This window comes from Rhyacophila brunnea, unplaced genomic scaffold (genome assembly GCF_057557595.1).
Source record: "Rhyacophila brunnea isolate RB1 unplaced genomic scaffold, BYU_Rbru_1.0 scaffold_8, whole genome shotgun sequence".
Taxonomy (NCBI): Eukaryota; Metazoa; Arthropoda; class Insecta; order Trichoptera; family Rhyacophilidae; genus Rhyacophila; species Rhyacophila brunnea.
This window is the reverse complement of record NW_028233350.1, coordinates 21,746,521-21,771,880: the sequence shown is the minus strand read 5'-3', so window position 1 is coordinate 21,771,880 and position 25,360 is coordinate 21,746,521. Positions and strand designations below refer to the sequence as shown.

The 25,360-nt window shown below is 32.7% G+C and overlaps 1 protein-coding gene across 3 annotated transcripts; it reads left to right on the top strand.

The window, feature by feature from the left end:
* Positions 1-1,250: 1,250 nt before the first annotated feature.
* mus301 (mutagen-sensitive 301) lies at positions 1,251-24,648 on the top strand. Of its 3 annotated transcripts, XM_085959191.1 has the most exons (15): positions 1,251-1,442; positions 1,943-3,029; positions 3,129-3,307; positions 4,128-4,319; positions 6,476-6,557; positions 6,643-6,848; positions 8,150-8,295; positions 9,985-10,149; positions 11,177-11,560; positions 13,175-13,431; positions 15,471-15,628; positions 16,832-16,927; positions 18,399-18,686; positions 19,401-19,535; positions 24,396-24,648. In XM_085959191.1, the coding sequence occupies exons 2-15, from the start codon at positions 1,970-1,972 to the stop codon at positions 24,468-24,470; spliced, it is 3,423 nt and encodes a 1,140-aa protein (XP_085815317.1). In that variant the 5' UTR covers positions 1,251-1,442; positions 1,943-1,969; the 3' UTR covers positions 24,471-24,648. The 3 variants fall into 3 exon arrangements, 2 of the variants coding, with proteins under 2 accessions (XP_085815317.1, XP_085815318.1); XR_015072018.1 differs by lacking the exon at positions 13,175-13,431; XM_085959192.1 differs by lacking the exon at positions 6,476-6,557.
* Positions 24,649-25,360: the final 712 nt, after the last annotated feature.

Here is a 25,360-nt window from a genome sequence, read left to right as displayed (position 1 = left end):
AAACATTTTTCCATGATATTTTTTAAAATACATATTACTTACTTATATCAAAACCAATTAACTAAATCTTATGAAGTACCTAAGTAACGTATATTGCATACCGCCAAAGAGCGACACCTGCCAAATGTCGGCAAATCAAAGAACAACCGAGAAAATATATTGAAAAGTAGGCACCGACATTGATATCTCTGATCTATGACAAATGCATAACAGATTAGGTACTCATCTGATATAAAAAAATATCGAAAAGTTTTCTCTCAAACTGTCAAAAAATGCGTCCCAACAAAATAAGCAATAATTTCCACATAGGTAAGCATAGCAAAAAAATCGTCTGCATGATAGTTATCACTCATATTAAAAATTAATAGTTTGAAAAATGGTTCTACAAATTCAATGTGGAGCTGAGGCGCCCAACGAAAAGTTTGTTTTTACGTGAAGTGAATGTTAGTCACTTGCTCAGATTATTAGGTTCATATCTGGGTCAACTCAATTGAAACACAACATGTGAATCTTGGCAGATCCTGGATTCGAATGCGGGACCAATGGCGTAACAAGAGGTCGGCACGTAGCAGCTCGGGTGGGGACGCGGAAATTTAACGTAGGTACTCCAATAAAAGTTAGGTAAGCGGAAAATTTCATCCTAAAATGACTAAATTATGGATAATTATTGAACCTTCCTCTGATTATGATACGGCGTAAATCTATTTGGTGTTTATTATAAAAAAAATATGCTTAGGTCAGTGGTTTTTAACCTTGTTGGAGGTACTGACACCCACCAGTTTCATATGCGCATTCACCGAACCCTTTGAGTCGGGTGTGTGTCTTGACCTTCGCCGAACCCCTGCGACTGACTCACCAAACCCCTGGGATTCGATCGACCAGGTTAAGAACCACTGGCTTAGGTATATAATACTGAATAGTATGTTGACGATTATTGTTTAGTTTGGTTGAGTAGGTATACGCATTATTTTTGGACATTTAGATTGTTGCAGCAAAACATTTATTATACCTACATTGCATTTTTCGATGAAGCTTGAAAATAAATAAAATTGGTCAACTAACAACTATTTTTGCCAAAGAGATTGATTTATGCCGTAAAAGATTTTTAATATCAGCTATACCTAATTAAACAAAAAGGTATTTAGTCTAATAAAATATATTATGTAGGTATGTATCCTTATTTTATACGGAGGTAAATAATAATATGACTGAGTGTAAAATATAATGACAACTGGCAACATTGCAATATTGCATTCAAAATTCAAATGCCAATGTTTTGTCAACAACAGAAGAGTCTGTCTTCGTATTGTCAAAACTTGAATCTAAACTTCTAAAGATCTTGTTTCGTTTTGGATTTTCATCTACAATCCATTTTATATCTATCAATTTATAGAGATATGTAAAGATACAATGGCGCTGTAGTTTTAATTAATCCTACATCGGTAAGTAGCTACTTTGAATTCATGAAATATTTATTTTTAACACATAACCTTAAAATATATACTACATAATGGAAGTTTTTCGCATTATATTAAATTTATGCCACATATTAAGATTGAGTTGAGTAACATGACTCTTGTCAAACATCCCTGGAAAGTACTTTCCATCTACATTATTAGGTGATCATTAGGTACTTGTAATTACTCCTTTGTTAATAATAATGTGACTAGAAATTTTGGTTGAATTTGTTTTTAGGTTAGGCATGTTTAGTACCAAGATACATTAAGATCCATATTATTACGTTCCATAACCTAGGAATTCCTAGAAATACAGTAAAACATCAACAACATTTTCCCATTCAAAATTTTTCCCACCCTTCTCATTTCCAAGTTGGAATTTTGTTAACTAGGTATTAACTATCTCTTTTCTATATTATTGCATAGTTATATAATAGTCTTTATCATTACTACACTAAATTCTATAATAACCCCATCATTTTCAGCCCAGCGATTATAAAACTTTATCAAAAATGTCACTTGAAGATTCAGATTTGTCAGTAATTTTTGATGACGCTGTGATGTCTCTTATGACTGATAAACATCCTGAAGTAAACCTAAACAATGTCGAGACTTACCATAAAGCAAATACGATTATATTGGGAAATTTTAAAGATAACTTATCGTCAAGTAGTAAAATAAGCTCCACTCTTACGAATGGTTTGAAATTAAGTGGGACAATAGCCAATAATGATGAAAATATTTCTCCTGAACCAATAGAATTCTTGAAAGACTCGGTGGACATGTTTGTATCGGATGAGAATTCTTTCAACAGTCAAGATAGTGTTATACCATGTAACCAAGCAAAATATTGTTCATCTGCTAAGAAAATTATGGATAATGACATTTCACTTATGAACAATCTCTCAGGCTGTTTCAATGAAACGAAAAATTTTGATAGTAAAATGGAAGATGATGATGAATTTGAAACTGTGCTTAAACTGAGCGACATTAATAGTTGTCCGATCGATAAATCTTTCGGAAGAAATTTGAATAGATTATCCCAATCAACTCCCATAGCCAAATGCACTCAAAGTAAATTAAGATTGAAGAAATTAAAAGGAGTCCCTGATAAAAATACTCAATCTGCTCCAAAATTTAAAGCTCCTTATGAAAAGAAAATCAACAATGAAGAAAATCAATCAGACAAATCTATTATACCGTCCAAGAAGTTAAAATTAATCCACAAAGTCGATGAGGCCAGTTGTAGTAAAGTTCTCACAGAAAGTTTTTGTCAAGTCAACGATATGTCACAGTATTACAGATCTTCTCAGTATAAGCGAGAGATACAAGATGTTTTTGATGTCTTCGAAATGACAATTTCTCATTTAAATGAAGATTTTTCGGAAATCGAGACAAAGCCCGAGAGTATCTTAGAGAAACTACCGGCCAATACCAAATCTATATATACACCTCATAACCAACACAGGAGGAAAATTTTTCATGACTATGAGAGTCAAGGACCTTTTTATGGTTTACCCCTTATAGCAAAATCTCTCGTTCAACAATATAAAGGAATTGAAAATCTTTATGGTGAGTGATTACTTATAGCTGCATTTTTTTTATTAATATGGTTATCGTATCGATACTCAATTACTGTTTTCTGGGTTAATGTATCTTATTTCATTCCAGATTGGCAAAATGAATGCCTTACATTACCTGCAATCAAGAATCGGGATAATTTGATATACGCGTTACCGACCAGTGGCGGCAAAACATTGGTGGCTGAAATATTAATGCTAAGAGAAGTCATATGTAGAAATAAAAATGTCCTTTTTATATTGCCGTTTGTTTCAATCGTTCAAGAAAAGGTGAAAAAGAGTTATAATATTATTATTGGACGTATTTAGCTATGTTATTATAGATCGAGAGACATTCAAAATATATTACCAATCATAATTTCTAGTAAAATTTTTGAATGAAATAATAAAAATCAATAAGACAAAATTATTGATCCTTCTTCCTCTGTGAGAGTATTGAATTGAGTGCCATTTGTGGCAAATTGCATATATATTTAAAGAGAAACAAAATATCATAGCCGATTGATTTTCACAGTTTCCTAAAAGTATCATTTGATTTACAATGGCATAACTACATCCAGTTATTACTGCATCTATTTAAATAATTTTGTAATTTTCTGAAAATTGTATTTCCATAATTTTTACGAGACTAGGTCAATACATAACCCTTAAATGCAAGGTGTTGCCTTTCCGCAACAAACTATATATTTTGTCAGAATGAAATTTTATTTTAAAACTTTCAGTTCTCTGCAACGGACAGTTTGTTTACAAAATAATTATAGTTTTTATTCAAAGGTGCTACTGTTAATAATAATATAATACATTAAATTTGATTGATTATAATAGTAATCATATTATTATAAATTAACTGTGGCACCTGTGAAAAAAATTTATAACTATTGTGTTTGTCAGAGAACTGCAAGATTTTAAATAAAATTTTATTCACAAAAAATATAATAAATAAAAATGTAGTTGATGCAAAAATAGCACAGACATAATAATTATTATCCTTGCTCCAACGGCTGATTTCAGGATGGAGGTAGCTAATATTATATCCAATCTCCACAATTAAATTAATCAGCTCTCATATTTATTTTTTACGCTATATTAGGTGTGGGCACTATCACCGTTTGCTGTTGGCTTACACTTTTTAGTTGAGGAATATGCTGGAGGAAAGGGACAATATCCACCCAGAAAGCGAAGGAGCAAAAGAAGTATTTACGTTGCCACTCTCGAAAAGGGTCTGGGGCTCGTCAGGAGTCTTTCCGAGAATGGACGATTAAAAGAATTGGGATTGATTGTGGTTGGTATATGTTTAACCCAATTGAATTAGGATATGATAGGTTTAAAATAATTAATAATGTTAAAATATAATTGAAACATGGGCATTGAAATACATAGCTTTGTATTTTTACCAAAAATAATGATGTTGAAAATACGCTTATTTATAAAAACAGCCTAAATACATGATATTAAAACATTGTTATTAAGAATTATGATTAATTAGCTGCAAGTTATATCTCAGCGGATTCATTTTGACCGTGTTTAGGAAAAAGGGCGTAACCCACACAGAATTTTTTTTACAGGAAAGGCAAAAACGTTTTTTGAATGATTTTGGTTTAATATTAATAAAAAAATAGGCACAGACATTGGGTGCATGATGATTGATGATTTGGTTTAATATCTTTTCGATCTACTAATAATTAAAGAAGTTATTACAGAAAATCATTAAAATTTAGGGTAAGTGCTTTTTTCCTTAAATTAAAACTCAATTAAAGCTCAATTCAAACCTGAATTTAGATAATAAATCGGCATTTGCGGCTTACTTCCTTGTTACAGAACGTGTATTTAGTTGTATACATTGTTAATATCTAATAAAAGCAATTAACTAACCTAACTCGATAAATCGAGGGTTACACCCTTTTTCCTAAACACAGTCGATTTGTAGCTAGATTGAAAACATTTCAATACAATTTCAGATCATTTATTCAATTTGTAGGTACCTACCATAATTATATTAAATTTGCAGATATTGCCCAGATAAATAAACCCTGACAAATGAATTTGTTATGACCTTATGATATTGTTTAATTTACTACTGAAAATGTAGCTCCAACACTGTGAAAAGCAGATTGCGTCAATTATTGTTAAAAGTTTGATGAACAATCATAAAAAATTGCATGTGTCATACATACATACACAATATTGAAATATCAAAACACCTGCCAAAAATGGCTTTTTAGCCATACGAAATGTTTGCAGAATTGCCATAAAGTGATGTAATACAATAATTCCATAAGACTCCCTCTTGTTATAGTATAAATTCTTTGATAGATGAGAATAAATTAACATAGATTTGACATTGAGACTCTTGATGAATCATTTAGTGATAAAATATCTTTTTTGTTGTTTAGTGCCCAATTTGATGAATGTTGTATTGGGTATGCCGTAAAATAAGGTGGTTCGTAAAATAAGGTCTCCAATTTTTTTTCACAAAGAAAAACTCGTTTATTTACAATGAATTATACATTGTTGGAAAGCCTGGACTTCTACTATTTTTCTACATAATCCCCGTTGCGATTGATGCATTTTTGCATGTGGTGTAGCATTTTTCGTATAACTGTGTCATAGAACTCTCCCGCCACGGCGTGCAAGTAGCGTACAACCTCTTCTTTTAAATTCTCGTCGGTCCTGAAATTTGTCCTACCCAGGTGTGACTTCAACGCAGGAAAGAGATGATAATCACTTGGTGCTAGTGACAATTGAATTTAAGAATTCCTCGCCCTCTTCTGCGTAGCAATCAAGGAATTCGCGGGCTGCTTCAACTTGTTGCCGTTGGTGATCTTCGGTGAGCATTTTGGGAACCCACCTTGCACACATCTTGTGATAATGCAAATGTTCTGTCAAAATCTTGTCAATAATAGTCTTACTGACATCAGGGAGCAATTTGCACAGCTCCCGAATTGTCACCCGTCGATCTTCAAGCATTACCCTCTCCACTTTTGCAATCGTTTCCTGCGAAACCGATGGCCGTCTGGCATGCTGTTCATCATGGATGTCTGTACGTCTGTTTTTAAACTCTGCACCATTTTCGCATGTTTTTGGTGTCCATACACTGTTGTACACTTACACTTCACATAACTGTCGATAAATTTCTATAGGCGTAGTGTCCTTAGCACGCAAAAAACGAATAGCAGAACCTAACTCACACCTGGCGGTAGCGGCGAGTGGGAGCTACATCGCGAACAGCTACCAAACCAAGACTAAGCGTCATAGACAGCTCGGAGTGGTGGGGATTTGTAGGCGGGGAACCAAGCTACACGCCGGATCTTACGTTAAAGCGTTCCTCGCGACTTCAGCGCCTTGGAGACCTTATTTTATGGACAACCCTCATAATTTAAGAGCCTGAATAAAATTAAAATCATTCGACATAGAAAAATGAATCTGTCACAATTTTAGGTGGATGAACTACATTTAGTGGGTGAGGCTTCGAGAGGGCCCACATTGGAGATGCTGTTAACCAATGTGATGTACTCTGGAGGTATAGAACTAAGTATTATTTATTACCTATGGTTTATTTTAACATACATACTGGTTTTTTCTTTAATTAAAAGTTTTATTTTCAGAGGACGTCCAGATTGTGGGAATGAGCGCCACGATTGGTAACATAGATGAGCTGGCTACATTTTTAAATGCCACAGTGTTTACAAAGGATTTCAGACCTGTTGAATTGAAAGAGTATGTAAAACTGGGGAAGAATATCTACAGTATTGATTGGAATAGTGTATCTGAAGATGATAAACTCATTCTGGATAGACCTATTGAATTTGGGGTAATAATCTTGTTTCTTCTTAAAAATATATGATACAGTATGACATCTATGTAGTGGCCAGTAACGTTCAGTGCCTGATGGAAAGATGTAGGCGATGGGCTACTGAAAAAGGTGCAGCTTCGGACAGTCATACTAACTTTTACTGATTAACATATTAATAAGTAACTACCTATATATTGTATCTATTTCACATTATGTTTATTTGCAATAAATGATAATTGCAATAAATTTGCAATAAAACTAATAATATGTGATTGTTTTTACCCTCTAAATTTATTTTTGATTTTAAATAATTGCAACAGAGTTTTGAACCAAACATTCATATCAGAAGAACGGCTTAAGAACAGTTATTTTCATACAATACTTTCATAATATACAGTTTTATTTTTCTGGGTATGTGGCAGGCTATCTGCCGGTCCCCTTGTTTTTCCATACAGCGCAGATATTTTTTCACCACCCATTTCGACGTCATCCATATATCCAAATTCGATTAAGATTTGATAGATGTCATTGTTTAAATTAATATGCTGACAAATAAATATTGATTTGTACTAATTTTTTCACTAAATACATTTCTTTACGAGTCAATGTAAACATTAATGGTATTTTCTCATTACAGCACTGGATAATCGCGTAGTAACGAGTCTTCACCACTGCAACACGTTAATATGGACAATTATTATTCAAGATATTAAATAATTCATTGCTTAATTAAAACACTTTAAAATGTCAATTATCAGTAATTTGTATTAAATTACAAAACTTCTAAAATTTTCGTGAATTTTTTGAATTCTATTAAAGTTTGGTCACTTGTCGCACTCTAAAAAGGATAATTATTCTAGTCTATCCTATACAATAATTTTAAACATTTACATATTTGATGACTACGTATCGATGGTTAAGAAATGACACCTCATAAGTGACAAAATAACAACTTTACAGGAGAGGAAAAAAATTCGTCTGCACAATGTGTTTGATATTTGATATTACAAATCAATATTTTTGTCATCTATAATAGTGAATGTATGTATGTATGAGGATTATTTACATGCATCTGACAGGTGGCTGGTGGCAAACAAAATGATGCATTTACGAGTTAACATAAGTTTTATGGTAGATAAGAGATATCATTTCAAACGTTTTTAGGAGCTAAATATATTTTAAGAATTTTCAGCTTTCGTTGGTAGATTCCGATACTACTAATAACACAAAAATCATATTTTGATCAAAATTTCACTTCTTAACCCTCGATATAGAGATTCACATTGGACAAAAAAAACATAATCATTGTTTTGTTACAGTATTCTTCTCAAGTTGAGAAAATAGATCCTGATTATCTTGGAGGGTTGGTGATGGAAGTTATTCCTTCTGGATCAGTTCTTATATTTTGTCCGACAAAACGAAGCTGTGAAAATATAGCTTTAGTTCTACGCAAAGTGATTCACAAGTAAGTCCACACGTAGTATTACTAATTGTTTTGTGAATAAAGTCGCACTCGGTTATTACGATCACGGATAAAGCGAGATCTCGAGGAAACATTTGTTGAGATTTTAGTTTATGATTTTCTCCATACATTTATTCACTTTTATAACGAGCTACTTATCGGTTATACCGAGCTAAAATATGGTCAAAATTTTTCTTAAAACTGTTAATGTGTCGATCATTTAAAAACATTTCGACCCTAAGCAATAAAATCCGACCGGACAGGATGCTGCCGAAATCGGATTACGTTTATGACTCTAGTTAAGTCATTGGACACCGAAGACGCACCTGGCGCATAACGATCAGGCAGCCGATCAATGTAATTAGCATGCATTTTAAATGTGATAATTAAAAAGTATTTATCTACTCGGCAGTCAATGTGTTGTCAATGTCGTAAGTACATACCTAATTGGTGTTTTCGCCGACAATATTGAAAAAGTATACACGCATATGGTTGAAATTGCATGTAAAAAATCCAAGGTTTGTGAAGTCACTATGTACCTACCAGCGTTCATTACAATAAACAACTTCTTTTGTAGTTTATGAATGCCATGTTTCAGGGAAAAATTCTAATTGTGTATTTTTGATTGAATTGCGACTTTTTGTGTTATGTGACCGCTCATTTAAAAATACCTATTCTCTGATATAACGAGTAATGCTTATATCGAGCAAATTCAGTCGGTCCCATTGTCCTCGTAATAACCAAGTTTGACTGTATTTTCATTTTCATAATATCCATCAATGAAATAATTTGTGATATTACAGTCATTATGACAGACCTTTTTGGTCGCTGCAGGCACTATCTGCACTTTGACACTGAATACTATTAATAATTATAATAATTGACTATTACATGAAATGGGCAAAATTTTGCCTAAATCATGAAAAATGCAAGCCCGTTGCCTTATTCATGAATTAGGCAAATTATCTGCCGAGTGCATGAATTCGTCATTAATTTTTCTGCCTAGTTCATGCAATGGGAAAATTAGACAGTAGCGCTCTGGTGGTGTTTTTTGCAACTAAACCAAATGTGTCAAATGCTCATGCATTGGCCAAAATAGATAGTGGCGGCTCCGGTGGTGTTTTTTGCAACTACTCAAACTAACCAAATGTGAATTCACGCACTCGGCAGATAATTTAACTAATTCATGAATAAGGCAACAGGCTTGACTATTATATGAATTAGGCAAAATTTTTCCCATTTCATGTAATAATCAATTTCGCACATTCGGCGTAACATATATAACAAATTAATACAATTAAAGAATGTGAGAACCATATTACTAAGTAAAGAAGCAAGTGCATGTAAAATTTATTGGTGTCAGGAATTTGGAGTGTTTAAATATATTATATGATACAGAACAAGATCATTGATATATAATCGAGCTACTGTTTGGTAGAATTACAACATGGTTATAATTAATAATCTATCTACTATCACTTAGGTATATCTTATGAGTTCTAGACTATGGAATGTGTTCATACATAGAGATGTTATAAAAATATCAGTATTGTATAAAAATAAAAGTATTAATACCAAAGTGTTGAAGTGTCAGAGTCCAAAGTTTAGCACTTTATTTTTTACAATACATAAGAAGTATCAATACCTTCCCTTTTATACATAAATAGCACATGGATTAATTTTTTTTTTCAGTACATTGTTAAATCACAAAGCTGAAGAAAAAAAACATTTACAACTAGCAATGAAGAACGAAGGTTGCGATGATGAATTTTTGCTCTCATTTCTTGAATGGGGAATAGCTTATCATCACTCTGGATTAGCTTCGGAAGAGAGGAAACTGGTTGAGGAGGCATTCAGGTAAGGAATATATAAACGAAATCGTTTGACCTCATAAAAAGAATCATTTATCTTGATATGGTCTTGGTAGTTCAGTCATTGCTTGACCACCAGATAAAAAATGATATATACCTCACAAGGAATGTAGAATCAAACGGTAGGAGTACATCAGTTGCTGTGCTTACTAAATTAGAATACTCTTAACGTAATGTTGACTTGTTGTAATTAACTTGTCTTGATGTTCAGATTGTCTCGTGCACTCCAACTGATATACTCGCTTACCCCACTTTGGAGATCACCACTATAGATGATCATAGTGTATGGAACCATGTAAACATACGTTCACTGCATTTTTGTGGATTTAAAATTGTATTTCGAAAACATTAACCATTCCTATTTATATTTCCTCAATCAGTGAAAGCTGTTTTATAAATTTACCATGAGGAAGCCTGCATGATCTCATCATAATACTTGATTCGTTTGACGAATAGTTTGACGATGAGTGCAGGAATGCCCAAAAGATGACAAAACCTTATCATTTTTGCGACAAATGGGAAATTGAGTATTTCTTTGTGATGGTAAAAAACGGTTGTTGGTATTTAATTTGTAATGCCTCTGTCCTCAGCCAAATATAATATGTTTGTTCAAGTTAAGAATGACATTGAAAGAGTGTAGTAGATCACTGCCAGTTGTGATACTGGATTTCAGATCACAGCCTACTTGACATTGGACATGCCTGATCTATTAATGTATGTTTCTGAGGGTTCCAAGTTGTTTGAATTCCAATCATCACTGCAATTTCAGTGGACATCATTTTAGAATGAAATAAGTAAGAAGTATATCATTTTCGATGCAATGTGTAAACAAAAAATGAATATCTGAGAAAATTCACTTTGAATGATTAATCCGCGAAGATCATCGAAAGTGACCTGTCTAAATAAGCCTTAATCCAATGAAATACTGTATTATCCAAAGCTATAAAATATACCTTCGTGTCATAAAGCATTTTGTATTATTTAATCTCAGTTAAATATTGTTTTATTTATAGGTCAGGAGTATTAAGTGTCATTTGTTGCACATCCACCCTTGCAGCAGGGGTGAATTTACCTGCGCAACGTGTAATTCTACGAGCTCCGAAGGTCGGCAGAGATTTCATGAATCTTTCCACTTACAAGCAAATGGTAGGAAGAGCTGGGCGTGCTGGCTACGGAGGTCACGGAGACAGTATCCTCATTTGTGGTCCTCAAGATGTGGACAGGCTTAAATTACTGCTCAATTCGCCAATGGATAAAGCATGTAGTAACTTACACCAAAATGACGGCGCTAAAATGAACAGTCTAATTTTGAGCGCTATTGCAATGGAGACGGCAACTTCTAGAGAGGCTCTTAGAATACTAGCAAACAAAACTCTTCTATCTGTGCAAGCTGAAAGGTTGGTTTGAATAAACAATATTATTTGGATTAAGTATAAAGCCGTGGACTTACTTCTTCTTTATATGCAAGTGTTATTTCACATGTTTCAAATATGTATGGATCTAGATTCTGGAGTGAGTGTTTGTGATATTTTCCACTTTTTCCTCTCTCTTTAGACCCCTTATTTAGAGGTGAATGCATAGCGAACTATCTTTGTAAAAAATTGATGTTCGATTCTTACGCTTTTAAAAAATTATTTAAAACCTACATTTTGCAGTGTTTAGTGTGTTTACAAGATTTATTATTTGTTAATAGCAAATTTGGTAGATATGGAAGTAACGCATTACAATGTTCCTCCTTGCAATAGATCTTTGTAAAAAATTGATGTTCGATTCTTACGCTTTTAAAAAATTATTTAAAACCTACATTTTGCAGTGTTTAGTGTGTTTACAAGATTTATTATTTGTTAATAGCAAATTTGGTAGATATGGAAGTAACGCATTACAATGTTCCTCCTTGCAATAGGCATTCGAAGGGACCCCACCCCAATTTAAACTGAACTCAGAAACACAAACAAAATAGTTTTCATGCACACAGACACATTTTATTCAATAGAATCAAAATGGCATATGTTGTTATGCTTGTTTTCTCGCTTGGTGTTGTCGTGCAATTAGACTGCCATAGATAGAGATGTATGACCAGTCGTTAAGAATCTGGAGTGTTTTGAAACTGAAAGTTTTCTGAATTAGTACAACCATCTTTTTCTATTCTATCTTCTTTTATTCGTATGCGTTCCTATACCATTCATTGGTGAGTCATCACCAGTCACCCGCAAAGGTTTCTGAATTAGTGTAACCATCTTCTTCTATTCGTATGCATTCCTATACCATTCATCTGATTGCAATGAAACTTTGGTGAATTGTTGTGCGCACGCCCGCGAAGGTTTCTGAATTAGTACAACCATCTTTTTCTATTCTATCTTCTTTTATTCGTATGCGTTCCTATACCATTCATTGGTGAGTCATTGTGCGCACACCCGCAAAGGTTTCTGAATTGGTGTAACCATCTTCTTCTATTCGTATGCATTCCTATACCATTCATCTGATTGCAATGAAACTTTGGTGAGTTGTGCGTACGCTCGCGAAGGTTTCTGAATTAGTACAACCATCTTCTTCTATTCGTATACGATCCTATACCATTCATCCTATTGTAATGAAACTGTGGTCAGTTGTTGTATGCACGCCCGCGAAGGTTTCTGGATTAGTACAACTATCTTCTTCTTCTTCTATTCTATCTTCTTCTATTCGTATGCGTTCCTATACCAAATTTGGAAAATCCATGCTTCTCACATGGACAGCTGTATGTGCCCTACTCACGCGTTGGAAAACCTTCTGATTTATTCGTGTATGCACCAGACGGAAAAACAAGACATATTGTGTATCCGAAAGCACTTCAATAAAAAGAATTTAAACACAAACACTTTATTTCTTTGAGTGGCATTGCAACGCATGCCAGGTACTCACTAGTACTTTATAAAATTCCTGAAAGCAGTCCTGTCCTAAAAACAATGTAATGACACATGTTAAAATCTACGTATCTATATATTATTTTATTGGTTGCTTTCATTTGACAGATTGCATGTGGATCTGAAACAATTGATCGACAAGACTATTGTAGCTCTTATCAAGACTGGAGCAATTAGATTAAAAGATCACGGGTCTGATTCAGATTTTGTTAATACTTCTGTAAAAATAAATCAAACAGACACGAATGACAGTACCGAGAAAAATGCTCTTGAAGATAGTTTAAATCAGACTGTAAAAGATCACATTGTCATCTTTAATAAGAGTCAGTTGACAGTCAGTCCCCTTGGGAAGGCCGCGGTTAAAGGTAAATATGAGTTGCCACGTTGGCCCTAATTTAAAGCTATTGTTAGAGTTCATAATATTATCCTCTGTGATGTTGATTATTTTATCTTGTTTACCTGACGGGTGATTCAAATCATTGTTTTTATAATAAATCAATTTCTACTTTAGTCCGTTTAGTAACACGGTTTACATGTAAGATTACATGTAAGTTATATGTATGCAGTTGGCTGTAGGATAATTATTCTTCGTGAAACAACGTCCTTGAAACACGCGCATTACTATGATCATATTCCCTACTTCATTTATCGTTTGTTAATTTATGGCTAAGGCCGTATGTTGTAGCTTAGCCACTGGGAAATGCCAATAAAAATGGCGTATTTCAAAAAAATACTACCTTATTCTTAGGTTAATAATTATTATAAAGCAAACATTATTCGTAGAATGTTTATCACATTTGAATAGTCAAAGACATACCTGATAATCAGTATCTTTAAAATTATCTTTAAATGTGTAAATCTTGCCCATTTTTTGAATAATAAAATGCCTAATTCTTGTCTAATTTATCAATATAATTTTTTATTGTAAATATTTCACTATAATAATGTCGACATAAATTTTACTAATGGTTTTATGAATGCTTTTAAAAATTAATAAATATAAAAAATCTTAACACCACTTCACATGGACGTACTGAAATATGACTATATTCTAAAACATTAGAGCGAGAGGTTTAAAAGAATACTATTTTATGTAATAAAAATACTTTATGCAGTCATCAAATGTTTAAAATACATATAAATGATAATAAGGCTTCAAAATTATGTAAATAGATTATCTACAACGTTTAAGGAATGTTCAGGATCATGCTTTGAAAATAGCATAAAAGCTCCATTTTGACGTACGCTGAGCATGTCCCTCCTTAGTGTTTTTTTTTTGACATGAATATTATAGTTTAACCAAAATAACTATATTTACTTCAATATAATAATTTACAGTTTACCTATAAGTGTCTACTAAACTGTATCCATTTCTTGAAAATACTTGTATGATGTAACATAATTGGAACATTACTGTTTGCAAACTACTGTCGCATTTTGTAACATGCGTCCAATATACTCCACTGTGAAATTTTCTTGATATTTCTTTCATGATTCTTTTTTTGATATATTTGAGATATCAATATGCTTTGAATAAAATATTGTTATGGATGCGAGATTCATCAATGTTTTGGGTGAAACGATAACACCAAGTGATCCATAACCTAGAAGTTGAATAAATGAGTTGATAAAAATTTGGTACATTTCATATAGGTATTGATACCGAGAAGAATGGGTGGAGAACTCACATGTATGCTGGCAGCGTTCTTCACGAGTATCACCTTGTTTGAGGGTTGTGTGGACATCAGGACATATAATTCAAGATAAAACACGTCTTTGATTTGAATATTTCCCTGCGCGGGGACGTTTAATTACATTAACTTTTCAGACATTGGTTGGATTACATTATTAATTACACTTAAAGGAGTCTTAGATTTAGCTATCGCACAGTCACTATGTGGGAGCACGTGTTTGAACACATTAGCCAAACTGGCGCGAAGGCGTTTTATCGAGGACGCGACGCGTGGTTCTGAGGTGGTTATAGGGATTATTATTAACACAATAACGGGGAAAGAGATTCACTAACTTATCATATTGAGACAAGCGTGGCCAGGCCACGCCGAGCGCGTGGTCCTAGACACCTACCACTCTCCCGGGAGAATTTGTACTGCCTGCAATTATCTCTGACGGATCTATGGGTGATGAGACAGGAGGGAGGGGCAAAGGGATGAAACAAAATTACGGTAAATTTTTGTTTGTCTCTCGGCAAGTTACCATTTCCTAGTAGCTGGGCTTAGGTACTCGCCCTTTTTGCCGCTGTTGAAATGTGCCGTGGTGATGTTATTTCGTAAATCAGGGGTGGTGAACCCTAATTAGAAGGCGTTTGATTAGGTTGCGGATTTGTGATTTGAAACTGCGGGCCAGAGGTTTTTTTGTCTGGTGACAGTATATATTACATTTTTAGGTGGAATTGAGTTGCACCGTGCCCATATGCTGTACGCTGATTTGAAGGAAGCTCAAAAATGCTTTGTGTTGATTGGAGTGATTCATCTTCTTTATATAGTGACTCCATATGAACAAGCTGAAGCCATGAAACCTGATTATAAAACATTTTATTCAATAGTAAGTTAGCATTCTTTTGCATTCAATGTTCAAGGACTAAGAACAAATAATAATAATAATAATAAATTATAATGCCCACTACGGTCAGCTTTTTTTAATTTAGGTTCTACATTTTTCTAACTTACCTATTATGAAAGTTGATGTTCATCCAAGATCCATGGCATGATCGTCTTTTCTGGGCAGTTGGCAACCCTAGTATATTAGACCTAATACCCCGTTTACATGTGCATGGATTTACTGCTGATAGTAAGTAATTATCACGTGTAAACACGTATTATCGTGCAAATTGCAAGATTGCATGCATGTATCAAAAAAGTTCATAAGCTTCTGAATTTTCATGTCACAATTGGACTGTGCAATATCTGCACCTGCGCAGTAGAACGATAATGGCGAATCTGCCGGTAAAAAAACAAACTACACCGCGCAGACTCATTTTGAGGTTAACCGATTACCAAACCAAACCGACCAACGACCTGTCAAATAGTACCATACAATGACAACATCGCTTCTTGCTTACTCTTGAATAATGAGATAGGCGACACTGTCAGCACTTTTACATGTAAACAGTTATTATCGCTATAGTTTAAAATAAACACTATTGGTGCAAGTAAATCCATGCACATGTATGCTGCCGTACTAGGCACAGAGGCCGTATCTGCATTTTAGGCAAGTGGGAGATCTGAGCTTTCATATTATTTTACTTTTCCTGCTAATACTGGGGAACTTTTTATTTATTTTATTTGCCTATAATAGTTAATTTTGGTTTAAGATTTGTTTACATACCTTGAAAATTTGATTTATGTTATTATTATATATATATGTCAGATACGGCTAATATGCCTTAGTAAATGATAGTTACAACCAAATCGCTTAGTATTTATCGAGTTTATTTCTCAAACTCCGTAGATACGGCTATTAAAACCCTTGATTTCTCCGTAACTATAGCAGTTACGGCTTGGATTTATTCACCGATCTTATACAAAAACTCTGCAGAATCCAAATATCTAAAAACATGAAAATACCTAAATACGTCAGTTACGGCCTCTGTGCTTAGTACGGCAGTATGCTTAAACTATAACTACAACTAACAGGCGTCTGTGATCGTAAATATTGCATATTTAAAGTGCATATGATTTTACATTTCATATTTCATATTTTGTATCTGTAAATGATCTATTATACTAATCAGTAATGAAATTTCAGTATAATAGCATGGGCGCTGAAGCAATTCAACTGTCAAGAGTAATTGGTTTCACAAATTCTATAGCTATACAAATGGCCAGAGGACAAATGCCTAAGGTATATAATATGTTATAGTATACCTAACATTTATTTAGATTTAGTTATTATAAATCCTTTCAGCTGAGAATTAATTACAATATGCTATGTTATCTCCCTCCAAATGCGAGTAGTGATATGCATTTTTTTTCTTCCTGGCGGTATGCTGATTATCGTGTGTCATATTTTGGGACTCAGGAGTGAACAAATAACATTGGAATGATGGTCGAAAACGTAATGGTTACCTACAACATTACTTATATAATTTTTGATAATTTTTGCGGAGGACGAAATGTATATGTTTACGATTTGGATGTCAAAATGCTTCTGCATGATTCCATGCGCGCGAAAATCGTTTGCACTTTCGACATAGCGAGCGACAATCAGCGCTGAAACCAATGCGCAAATGCTGTGTTGCCATTCATATATTTTTTAACGGCATTTATATTTATATATTATTATATTTTATTTATATATTTATTATTATTTATTTATTTATTCTCGCAATCAACCGTTACTATGCGTCGGCTTGATAATGGTTAAAACCTCTTTAGATCCACAGAGGAGACATCCCCAAATGGGAACCATTCGGGAGTGTAATAGCTAACACAATAATTATTGATCTTGAAATTCTGCTATTACGAGACATCGGGTGGTATAAATATTAAGGTAATATGACTGGTCGGCCAGTTTCTACATAGGCACGATAAATGGACTGACTACGGAAGTTTAAGTACATCTTACCTACCTGGCATCAATCAATAATACAAAATAGCTAAACAATCAATAACATGACAATGTCAGTTTAATAATGGTGAAAGTATGAAAACTACAGAATATAAATTGAATAATATGTAATTGTAAATTTAATTAATAGTAATATAAACATTCAATTATTTTTGGTTGCTTTATCAGTGGTTAATCGAATAAATGCACACGCACTGTGGATGAAAATGTCCCTAGTATTTGTACAATACTTTTAATTGCAAGTATTGCGAGATTACATCAGTTAACATATGAATTACATCAGATGCCAATCTGTTTTCAGTTTCAATCATTTGAATAATGTAATAAGATATATTAGTCTTTCATCTTTACATAGGCCATAGGTAATCGGTACTCAAAAGAATTTTGCTGGGTCATTAAAATAGTAAACCAGTTTCAAAACAATATTTACTTAATTTCTGTTTAGAATACATAATTATTTATGACTGCTGTCAGTTTTGTTTCAATTTCACCGCGAGGAGCACCACTTGTTTATTGTTATAAGTTATTTTGTATTTATCCAAAAATCGGCTTAATGTGCTACAATTCACTTCACATTCAATTCACAGGCATTTAGATATTTACCATAAACATTTTGTAAGATGATATTTATTTTATTGTTCACAAACTGATTTCAGATTGAAATTGATGTAATATATTTGTTACCTACTGTAGGTACATGCTATGCAGTTTTTCATGTACTTATTATAATTTCTTTGTATTTCAGAGTATCCCAGAACGAATATTAAATAGATTTTATATAACATTAATGCTCTACGACTTGTGGAATCAAGAATCTCTACTCAGGGTATCGGAAAAGTTTCAAGTGCACAAAGGCATGGTCCAGGCGTTGATGGGGAACACAGCTACATTTGCATCCTGTGTGCTACGGTTTTGTCAAGAATTGGAAGAATTTTGGGCATTCAAAGATCTCTTAGTTACCTTCTCCCAGAGGATATCACACTGCTGTATTTCAGAGTTGGTACCTTTAATGGAGTTGCCAAATGTGAAAAAGGTATTGTCATCATATATTTATAGTGAATGGGATAAGTATATTGTGTGACTCTTTCACAGTTATGTATATCTTGTAATTAAGTCAAGGTATATTCTTCCTTCTTCTTTCCTCAATATTCAAGAATTATCCCTATAAAAAGGGTCAATATGCAAAAACAAAAATGTTTAGGAGAGATGAAAAACAATTTAAATGTTTTATGTGTATATTTTGAAAGTTAAGCATTTTCTTTTTTTAAAAATAATATTAAATGATTAAATTGATGGTTAGTGGCTGAAAGTTTCTCTGTTTCCGAAATTACCAGAACGCCATGACTAATTATTGTATAAGCTCTATGATATTAATTTTTGGGAATGGCCACTGCAAATATTACCCTGAGTTTGGCAGATACCATCACATACTTGGACGGACACTGAGCAAGAGAATGCGATGCAATATTGTTGATTATAGCAACTATAACAATATATAATCAGATCGACCTTGCTTAATTCCAACACACTTAAAGAAATCGCATCTGTTCATGTTCAATGTTAAATTGTCTCACTATTGCACATCCTCTTTAGGAAGTTCCCACGCCCCACTCTATACATCTAAATTGTCTATGATTATGTTATACTCTTATACCTTGGGTGAGTGAATGGGAAAAAGACACCCGGTTAATAAATTTAATAACATTTTATAAACGCTGTCTAATCTCTTATTAATTAATAATTTCAGAATCGTGCTATGCAATTATATAAAGCTGGATATAGAACTCTTCAATCCATTGCTCGTGCAAAACCAATAGATTTGACGGAGTCACTCGACAATGTCACAATTAATCTTGCCAATCAATTGATAGCAGCTGCCAAAGTAAGTTATAACAATTGAGGTGCTAAGTTTTGAATAAATATAAGTTTACTGGTTACCCGAATTTGCTATGAATGTATTTGTTAAATAGCTCACCGCTATTTAACTGCAGTAAAAATGCACATAACGGATTCAATTTTGCATGTGTACGTTAAGGTGGATTGCATACATATTATGTCTTCAACAATCTGTCAAGTGAAATTAAATTTTAGAGAGAAAGTTGAGCAAACCAAAGCCTGACGCAATTTACATATATGTATGTACTAAATAGGTTCTTATTCTATCACAATAAATTGTTGGGCTTTGAATTAATATTTGTCCCAAAACTGGCACAGTGGCGACGTATGCAATGATGAGTGGTATATTATAGCCCTGTCCGCATATGGGCTTTTCCCCGTTCGTTTCATGAATTCATCATAGTGAATGCGTGGTTGGCGTATTGCGTGCCTCAAACCGGTTTCAAAATGGCCGTTATTCTTGATGAAAGCGATGATGCAGGCAGATCCAACACCCTTTGATTTCTGTTGAACTCAACTTCGAATTTTTTCGGGAAGGTTCTGGTTGTTCGTGGAGTCACCAGTCTGTGGTATTTACAATATTTATTTTAATCTATTAGAGAGAGAGATTATACAAATAAATTAAATAGTAATGATGCTTACACAGTTTTGACCAAACAGTACGACATGACAGTACTAGGTGTAAAGAACAAAAAAATTTTAAGTTGGTGGTCATATTTTTCCATAGTACATCAAAAAGTTAAGGAAACATAGCAGCATCAGTTACCTCCATTGCAATTTGACATTAGTTAGTAATACTTTATCAACCTTTTCTATGCCTCACAATATTACTATGACAGTATCTTACAGGCCGTAAATTTTTAACGGCATATTGAATGTAGAGCGAAGCTCTTACTAAAATCGCTGTAATACCGATAATTTGTGGTTTAGTATTTCATAATTATTATTCAAACAGATGTCACTGTGTGGTTAATTTTTTAGATTATGTATATCAATCGACTGTGGCTAGTAATTTGAGTTTAAAGTCGGACCAGATAACTCGGGAAATTTGTATGTGCAGCCTGTCGATCATGGCCTCATAGAGCGAGATAACTCGCTGAAGGCATAAAACCGGTTGAATTTAATTTAAACCACTTTAAGGCGAATTCTTTGCCTCAATTTACGATCAAATGTGACTTCAACGCCATCTAAAGGCATCTACGGGCATCTACCATGAATTTCTAAAAATGTGTTACTAAAAACTTTCGTCGATCGCAACCAGATGGCAATAAAATATAAAATAAAATATTGTGTGTCGCCACATATTAAAAATCACAAGCTTGATAAAAATGCATTTAAATTTATTATATATTTACTTACCTATGTAAAAATATTTACAATTAATATTTTCCCCATAAAATATTTACAATTCTAACATATCTATTTGATTTGATTTAAAGTGTTTATGATTTTTACATTTTGTTTACCGTAGTTTTTTTTACAGTGGCAATACAAGGGTATCCTGTCCAGTCAATGAACCAGATTTTTTTACGTTGTCAATACGAATTAATATAAATATTTTTCTACAGTAAAATTCATTTATAGTAGTAAATGAACATTTAAGTACAAATGTTTATAAGATTGAGTTTAATCTTGTACAATTGACAATTACATCGAATTTCTACTAGAGGTGGAATAAAAGAATGATATGAAATGAATAGCAAAACAAATGCCATTCGAATTATTATTAAACAAAATAAGGAATATACAGTTGTACTTGGTTATTACTAGGAAGGTTGGACCGGCTGAATGTGCTCGTTATAAGCGGTACTCGTTATATCAGAGAATAGGTATTTTTATTGTCGGCGAAAACAACAATTAGACACTTAACTAGTGTCATAAACGTAATCTGTCCCCGGCGGCATCCTGTCCGATCGGATTTTATTGCTTAGGGTCGAAATGTCTTTAAACGATCAACACATTACCAGTATTTTAGCTCGGTATATCCGATAAGTATCTCGTTATAACAGTGAATAAAAATGTACGGAGAAAATCATATACCAAATGTCAACGACTGTTTCCTCATTACATCCGAGATCTCGCTATGTCCGAGATTGTAATAACCGAGTTCGACTGTAGTTATAATTATGACAATGTCGATATTATATAGACATCCCAATTCATTTCGTTTCAACCATGTCCGATCCTAATGGGTTCATATGGGCCTCCACAGAGTGGACGGTTTGTATTAACTAACTAACTATATCTGAGATAAGAATAAAGTAAGACACGCAACGAATTGAATAAAAAAGAAGTTGGAGGTAAGAAAAAACGTAAATAAACATGCGAACAAATCTTGATAAGCAAACCCAAGGACAAAATAAGTGACAAATTAAAAAAAAAATTGTAAAACGTAAGAAAAAAATTTAGAATTTGAAGTAAGTGCACCACTGATTACATAATATTCTAAGAAAAAGACAGAACGTTATTTCTTTGAAAAAATTTAATGTCGATTTTAAAGAACAGTGCAAGATAAAATAAAAGATAGTTTTATTTATTTTACCTATAAATGTGTAAGTGAAATGGATTTGGAGATATAAAAAGAAACCTTATTGGCCCAGTGGTTTCTAGGTGTGGACTTTTGTAATTCCCTGAAAATCTCGAATAAATAATTAAAAATTATCAACACCTTACCATATTCCTAGGTATCTACTATGATTGAAAAGTAGATCTTAATTTTTTGTATTTATGATTGCTTCATAAAAAAACAATATTTACGACTTTATGATGTAGCAGATAAATGAGCAACTAAATAGTGATCCAAATATTATGAAAAGTTCAACTATCAAAGCATCACGGCATAAAATTAGTAATGCCACGGTTATACACAATTTATTGTACCTACCTATTGTTATAATTTTCTTAGTTCATTTAATCGTTTTTAATTTAATTTATTTTCAAATTCACCTCTTATGTGTTCATTCACTGAATTGTTTACCCTATATTTTATGGAGACTAATAATAACTTCTATTTTCTACATACTAAATTATCAACCTCCACTTTTTGACAGGACGGCATACAGTTATATAGGCACGTAGATAATAATTTTAAGGCCGTAGACAGGAATGAACGTTTGATGGCCCAAATATAGTACAATAGTATGTATGTAATTAAAATTAGGGTACAAGTCGGTTATCCTGGATACAGCGGCAAAGACATTTTGAAAATAGCCTATATACTGGATTATTTGTTAGGATTACCTAATCTAACTTAAACTAACCCAAACTAACAAATAATCCAGTATATCGGCTATTTTCAAAATGTGTTTGCCGCTGTATCCAGGATAAACATATAGAACAAAAGTTAGTGAAGTGGAAGTTTGTCGAGGCTGTTTTGATCGGGTTAATTTGTCTTTGAATAATATTGTGACTAGAAATTTTAACAATTCTTATTATTTTTAACATTGTATATTGTTCATAATTTTCGCGACTACCACGTGAATAGACGATTTTTTTTTTACTTATAACATTTTAAACACTTAACATAAATATGGATAAATTGTACAGTTACTAGAGAAAGATTAAATTTGATGTGTGTCAGAAGTATCTTAGGCATTTTCGCTCGTATGCTTTCTTTATATTATTATGAAACTATATTTATTTTAAAATCGCTTTATAAAAGGTAGGTACGTCAAAACAGTAATAAATATCTGAAATAATTACACAACACTATTTCAGAAAGTGGAGGTTGATATATGTAGTCCATTGACATTTGCTCCAATATCGCAAACAAAAATTATTGACAGCAGAATTAACACAGTTTTTGTCTTCGTACCTGGCGAACCTTTATTTTCAATGTATGTGTGTGTGTATGTATTTTTTAATCTATGCAAGTACTGTTTCAAAAATAGTTCGATTTATTTCCGCGTTAGCAGCATATGTCGATAAAGTCTTGTCAAATATTCATTTTATTTACAATCGATTCGTTAATATACAAAAATACAAGATTAAATTTAAATAACTAGCCTAAAAATTATTAAATAATATTTTTAATAGAAACGCTAATCGTTTTTTGCGATAAATTAAGTCTGAACCGAGATGTTTCGATTTTAATTGCATGCTTTCTAACCTCTAAATCGATGTTTTTTAAATTTGAAAAAAAAGATATAAGGATATAATAAATTCCAATTAACGTTTAGCGTTTCCCTAGGTAATAGATTTACGTACATTTTTATCGTAATTTTGATAATAAATCTTATGTCATTCATTCTTACCACCCGATAGAAATGTACCGAATTTGACACGTATTTTTGGTATATAGAACTCCACGATACATCTTAATTTTTTATTTTATTTTTCTCATTACTTTTGAATATATATTTACCGATTAATAAACTTTTCTAGCTATTTTTCGATAACAACTTTACCTAGAGACATCACCTTAACTTAAGTTTGTGTAATCAGTATAATATTGATATCAGTATTTATGTTGACAGATGACATTTTGCAGGGGTGAATAATTCATATAAGAATATTTATCATTCATGGAATGCAAAGTACACTTATGTGTAACTTGACCATAGACTAGGTAGACTTGACAAAGTGAAAACTTTGACGAACAATGTAAACAGCGAGACGAATGCCTCTGCTTGAGGTATGCACAAAAATACTCGGTGTAAAACCAGAATTTAAAAGTTGAAGTAAAAGTGGATGATGAAGTGATTAGATGTGGACTTAGCTTATTCAAGTCACTTCACGTTGCTTTGGGTTATTAATTAACAAGTACCAATTATATATTTTTGGTTAAATATAGTTTTAATCACCTGATCATGTAGCATATTATTACTTATACTATTTTTTGTTACAGCTTTTATTATTAGAAAAAGTGGATAATCTCCGAGAAGAGGCAGAAGACGTTATGGATGGCTTAGAAGAGTTATAAGTGTTGTTATTTATTATCATACCTCATTGTTACAATATACATCATAAATATTATTTTATTTTTGTTTTCAAGTTTTACTTAATTTTTCCTAATGTTTTTATTGATGAAATCACTAATAAATTATGTTGACATTGTATCAAATATAGGTTGTGAATAAAAATATTATTTGTTAATTGTATTAGTGCATTTTTAATTTGTCTGTTGAATTATTTCTTTTCTTCATTTGTGTATATGTTACACCGAATGTGCGAAATTGACTATTACATGAAATGGGCAAAATTTTGGCTAATTCATGTAATAGTCAAGCCTGTTGCCTTATTCATGAATTAGGTAAATTTTCTGCTGAGTACATGAATTCGCCAGGTTATGGAATTCTTGAACTGTCAACATGACAGAAGAAAAAGTAAATTTAATACGGATGGTTTTATTAGTTATAATTGGACATAATATAATATTATTATTATAAGGTTAGGTTAGGTTAGGTTTTGTAATTCTGAATTAAATTATTCAACTGAATGTCCATTTTGAGGTTAGCTATCAAGTGTCAACAAACTATCAGAAACATTCAATCGACCATTGCACGATTGATACCCAAGCACGAATCAAATCGCGAAAATACTTTTCAATAAAATTCTTCCGTTATCATATTATAGTTCTAGATTTTTTTTGAGCATAGTAAATGGATATGAACATCATTGTAGTTATTGATTGGTATATTTTTATATTATAATCTATGACATTTGACATATTTGTTTAGTTTGATTAGTTGCAAAAAACACCACCGGAGCGCGATCATCTATTTTGACCATAGATAATATATGTACATTTTGACCAATGCATGAGCATTTGATACATTTCGTTTAGTTGCCAAAAATACCACCGTAACGCTA

Bases quoted from the DNA above. Each gene is read 5' to 3' on its own strand.
- mus301 (XM_085959191.1), top strand. From the start codon at position 1,970: ATGTCACTTGAAGATTCAGATTTGTCAGTAATTTTTGATGACGCTGTG. The intron at 3,308-4,127 runs GTGAAAAAGAGT...ACGCTATATTAG, and splicing joins TTTCAATCGTTCAAGAAAAG to GTGTGGGCACTATCACCGTT. The intron at 6,558-6,642 runs GTATAGAACTAA...TTTTATTTTCAG, and splicing joins CAATGTGATGTACTCTGGAG to AGGACGTCCAGATTGTGGGA.